General features: G+C 42.7%; 1 protein-coding gene across 1 annotated transcript; it reads left to right on the top strand.

Moving 5' to 3' along the window:
* The first annotated feature begins 237 nt into the window (after positions 1 to 237).
* LOC137934460 (uncharacterized) lies at positions 238 to 3,606 on the top strand. The gene has a single exon (XM_068778801.1). The coding sequence runs from the start codon at positions 2,003 to 2,005 to the stop codon at positions 2,909 to 2,911; it is 909 nt and encodes a 302-aa protein (XP_068634902.1). The 5' UTR covers positions 238 to 2,002; the 3' UTR covers positions 2,912 to 3,606.
* The last annotated feature ends 1,586 nt before the right edge of the window (positions 3,607 to 5,192 follow it).

Genomic DNA, 5,192 nt, shown 5'->3' with positions numbered 1-5,192 from the left:
GCGATTCTTCTTCTCCAAATTTGCCCAATCTTACAGAGGAAGTTCGGATTGAATTTTAGACTCAATTCGCCACCATTCGAACTGATGTTATGGAGCTACGGGAGGCTATGCACCGATTCACTCTTCGTATGGACGAGTTCATGGCGAGGGCTAATGCACTTCCGAGCAGTTCCAATCGGCATTCCGACCACACCCCCCCCCCCCCCCCCCCCCCCCCCCCCCCCCCATCTACACTGCCTTCTCTGCGCCCAACACAACCTTCGTCGGCAAAAATGAAAAGGGGTTCGCCATCAAACCCTTTTTCACTGGACGCCATACGTCTTCCCGAACCACAATCGCCTTAAATCCGAGCGCTCTCTGTCTCGGAAACGCTCCCTGAATTTCTGAAATCAGACGGCGGAGACCCCAATTTGTGGAAATCGGAGGGGTATTCCACAACCCCTGTCTCACAGGAAGCCATACCCCTTCCACCGGAGACGCAAAAAATGGCACTAGATGATTTGGCAGCTTATGGGGCAAAAATCTCGTCGGAACTGTCCGACGAGCGCCAGTCCTATTCGACACTTCATCCCCGATTTGCCGTTGTTCGCCATCGGACACAGGCAGACGACAGAGCGGATCGTACATTGGGCAAGAGGAAATGGCGACCACCGTGGGGTCTTTGACTCGACAAATCATTTTGGCGGGTCCGAGCTACCTCCGCCTCAGCGAATCCGTTTGGCCATCCAGCAGAGGGTTGAACTAAACCCTCCAAGCGTCGAATGCAAGAGCCGACACCCAGCGTCGTGAAATCCAAAGTCGAGGAGACTGAAAATTCCCGAGCAGAGGACCTCCACGGTAGATTCCGTCCACATCCTTATGATATTCACTGTCTAAGAAAGCTTCCTTAGGTTATTCTTCTCGGCGACGACGGGGCTAGGAATAGGAAAGCACAACAAATCAAAGCAATTGATTTCCCCATGGAGATTGTGGCCTTGACGGAATCAGACACTGCTGGAACGTTGATTCTCGGTCAGCCATGGCCAAAACAGGACGAGGACTCTGATGGTGGTGTGGGTGAAATTGCTCGAAGTGCCCAGGAGATGAATTCAATGTCGCAGATGAGTACATGCAATTCCTGTTAGTAAATCGTAGTGGATTTCCAGTTGAAAGGTTTAATGTGCATGTTCCCTTATCCATCACAAGAGGTAAGGACTACTCGTTTTCTTACAAAAATGCCCAACCTCTACCAGAAATTGGAATCGGGTTTTACCTTTCCTTTTCAATTGTTGTCACTGAATCCATTGCCTGCTTGAAATCTTATTGGAAATCTTATTGGAATTGCTGGAATGCGTTGGAACGATTGGAATGAGATTGATATTCGGATCAAAGCAGTTTTGACTATTCTATTTGTGGAATGCATAGTTTTGCTTCCTTTTGCTTATTATTTGGCCTAGGTTGCTTCATTCGGCAGTGGAAGTAGAACTCGTCCTATAATTTGGCTGCAATATTTAGGGAAGATAGGGAAAATGGACGAGGCATTGCAGTTAATCGATGAATTGCCCGAGAAAAATGTCGTGTCCTGGCTTGCAATGATTCAGGGACATTGTATTCATGGGTGTGCAGAGGGTCTCAATATAGTTACAGACATGGTGGGACACAGTTCCAACACCAAACCAGGTGCCAAGACCACTTCAACAACTAAAAGGTTCCAACACCAAACCAGGTGCCAAGACAACTTCAACAACTAAAAGGTTCCAACACCAAACCAGGTTCCAAGACAACTTCAACAACTAAAAGGTTGACGGCTGAATGTTTAGCCCAATCTACAAAGCCTGTTTCTGTGGAATGGTCAGACGATCTGCAAGAACTGATAGGGAATACTAGGACTGCTACCCGGGCTACAGCAAAATATTATTGCTTTATAAAGCTTATCGGACGTGCAGCCTTTCATATCACACTAGAGTGTACCTTGCAAACACATCCTAATCTCACTATTATTGGAGACGAGGTGGCTCCTAAGATGACACAGAATCTGTCAAATGTGACTGAATGCATTTCAGATATTAATTGCAAACGACCTGATCTTGGCAATAATTTTAGTGTGATATTTATCTCAAAAGACTTCATCGGTTTCATTCCAGAGGTGCCACACCTTATTGCAGTGCTAAATGCGATCCTCGCGCGTGATGTTTTTGTGGAAGGTGGATTGTGGCAACAGAAACTAAGACCTCAATCACAGCTGTTTTTTGAAATTTTACCACAAGCAATTCATGAGCAGCTAATGCTTCAAAGAGCTCCTCATAGAAATGTGCAGGCTGCCAAATCAGACCTCAACCATATGGGGTTGCAGATGAAGAACATATTTGTTCAGCAACTTGGAATTGCCAGAAGGGGTACCCTATCCATGGAGTCCACAACCATTACTGCTGAGGCTGCTTGTGGCTTTCACCTGGATCTACAAATGGGTGCTACTCGGGCCATTGTTCCATATGGACGTAAACCTCATCCTAAGGGGGAGATCTCAATTGTTACACTAGCTCCTCACCAAGCTGAAGCTCCCCATTTTACTGCAGAACCACAATCTGATGCTGATTGGGAGAACATACTCAGGAACCTTTCTTCTTCTGTTAGGTGGGTGCAGCACAATCCAGAACTTCATCTAAGGAAGCAGCCTTATGCACTACGGTATCCGATAGACAGCATTCCTAACGAAGCGCTTCATATGTTAACTGAGGGTACACTGGCCAAACTTGGGCAGACAACAGTAATTATCAATCACTCCAATCCTATTTGGATTCCAAAATTCAAAGTGGTGTCTCAAATGGAACCTGTCCAACCACTGATATGTAGGGGGTCTGCTGTTGCTACCCAGTTTCATGACATGCGTGTCAAAGTCCTTAGGGTGAATGTGCCAGATTTTATTGGTTAAAGGTACTTGTGTTCTGTCAGAGATAATAACTCCACATGGTACAAGTTTATCCCTCCATCTTCCTGTGAACAATTTGGTGTATGATGGTGTTCAGTACATGGGAACACTTACAGTCCATTCTGACACAACGGTTGCCTCAAGGAAGGTTGTAGACGTGAAGAGGCAGCTTTTGACAGCAATGGTGAATCCTCAAACTACTGTGCAAAGGATGATGAGCACAGCAACAGATATGCTGCTTGGGGATATTTAGCAACATTCAGCACGCATCCCTACAAAAAAAAATTCTAGAGGGACTGCTCGATGGTCATGTGATGTCAACTCCAGCTTTTGTTTTGTAGGGTCCACATGCATACAGTTCGTGCGAGATTTTAGTCCAGTGAGCAGTGCCCGTCCCAGTTGAAGCCACATGGGAACCGTTAGAAGCCCTCCGTGCTGTCTATCCCAACTTTGAACTTGAGGACAAGCTATTTCTCCTTGAGGAGAGAATGTTATGGGCTGGGTCTAATGTAATTTCGAGTTATGAGTGTGGGCTTCGACAGGGTTTGGGAAGTGTATGGTTTAGGAAGAGTAAACGTCATGGTGGGAAATGTATGGCTTGGGAACGTCATGGCTTGGGAAAGAGAATGGCTTGGAAAGTGTAACGTCATGGGCCCTTCTTGTTATAAGAAGGATGGTAGATCGGATTCTTTCTCTCCCTCACGAGGTCCAGGGTTAAGCTCCCTTTGTAAGCTCAATTATTCTCAAGTCTTTCGATCCGGAACTAGGAGGAGATCGTCTATTGGCTGATCCATGAAAATGGGGTTTAACACAACATACCCCAATCCCAGGAGTACCGTTAGATTATAGAATTGATAGCAACATATGCTGGAATCCCAAATCAACAATGTTTGATTCGTCACATAAAGATAACTGAATTCTACTCATAAAAATAGGGACAAACAACCTTTGATCAATCATATAATTGCTACAAGTTGATCAAGACTATAACATATTTTTCATCATAAAAGATAGATCTTCACAATGTTTATGAAAATTATCCAACTTGGCATGACTCAAGTATTTAAGCAAAGAGAAAAAAATAGACACTGTAAAGAGAGAATATGAAAAAAAAAAAAAAGATTTTACCTATCTCTTCATGGCAGAACTCTTTCTATAAACAACTTCTTGAATGGAGGACATAACTACTTAAATAGGGATCCTAAATTCCATGCTCTGATACCATGTAGAAGTTAGGACCCCATGAGAAGGACTCTAGGTTAACGTGGAAGAAGAAGGAGAGAAGAGAGAGAAGAGCGAGAAAGGAGAAGGATGTGAGGGAGGAGAGTTTGGATTAAGGGAAGAAGATAATGCGTCAAGGGAGAAGAGAGGGTGGCTTGACGGTCTCTCAAAGAGAGAAGAAGGCTTGAATGCCTTACCTCTTAGCCAATAATGCTCTTATTTATAGTGTTACAAAACCCTTAGGGTTATAACTCAATAGATTAAAAGACATAATAAGATAACGTATTTACATCTTCATGCTAGTCTAATGGAACATACCATAAATAACCACTTTGCCACTCCTTGGATGTGTGGGCTTCTAGCCTTGAGCTTGTGGGCTTGAACCCATCTTCCAACACCCCTCAAGCTCTATTTATAAATGATAAAAGTACCAATATTAAAATTATACCCTTCACCCTAATAAGAGTGAAGAAGAGACAAAAAACAAAAACTATTTACATTAATGAAACTCTAATTACATCATATATTCCAACAAGAAGTATGAGAATTGATAGGAAAAAACCCAAAAAAGCAACAAGATTTTTTTGCTGCTAGAATAATTTTGCTTTTAATGTTGAATACAGTCATTTACAATTCTTTATCAATATACATAGGTTTGAGAAAGTTGCACGGTTCACAGACAGAGGGTTTCCCCACACATAAAAATGGCATCCATATCTTGGTTTTTTCTTCTTGAAGGTGAATGACATTTCTATAGAAACAATGGAGAAGGTCCAGATACCATAAATACATCTATTGATCCAATATTTACATATATCTCTCAAGAGGCAATTAACAATACTCTGCAACTTACATGTAGGTTTAATGTATCATAAATCATAATGTTTCAAGGTTCAAAAAACTAATGTTATTCTATAGAATGTTTAGTAAGAAACTTCCAATAGAAAATTATAGTTAACAAATCATGCGAAAATATTCACCCTTACTTGGAAAACTAATAGGCATGCATGTGAGGAATTTAGACATAGACTCTTTGGAAGAGGAAGAAGAAAGACCAAAGTCA

Source organism: Aristolochia californica, unplaced genomic scaffold (assembly GCF_029961685.1).
Source record: "Aristolochia californica isolate CCGP_79_NKW_82.1479 unplaced genomic scaffold, dmAriCali1.0.hap1 SCAF_6, whole genome shotgun sequence".
NCBI lineage: Eukaryota > Viridiplantae > Streptophyta > Magnoliopsida > Piperales > Aristolochiaceae > Aristolochia > Aristolochia californica.
The sequence above is the reverse complement of the archived record's forward strand: the minus strand, read 5'-3'. Positions and strand labels throughout refer to the sequence as shown.

Bases quoted from the DNA above. Each gene is read 5' to 3' on its own strand.
- LOC137934460 (XM_068778801.1), top strand. From the start codon at position 2,003: ATGACACAGAATCTGTCAAATGTGACTGAATGCATTTCAGATATTAAT.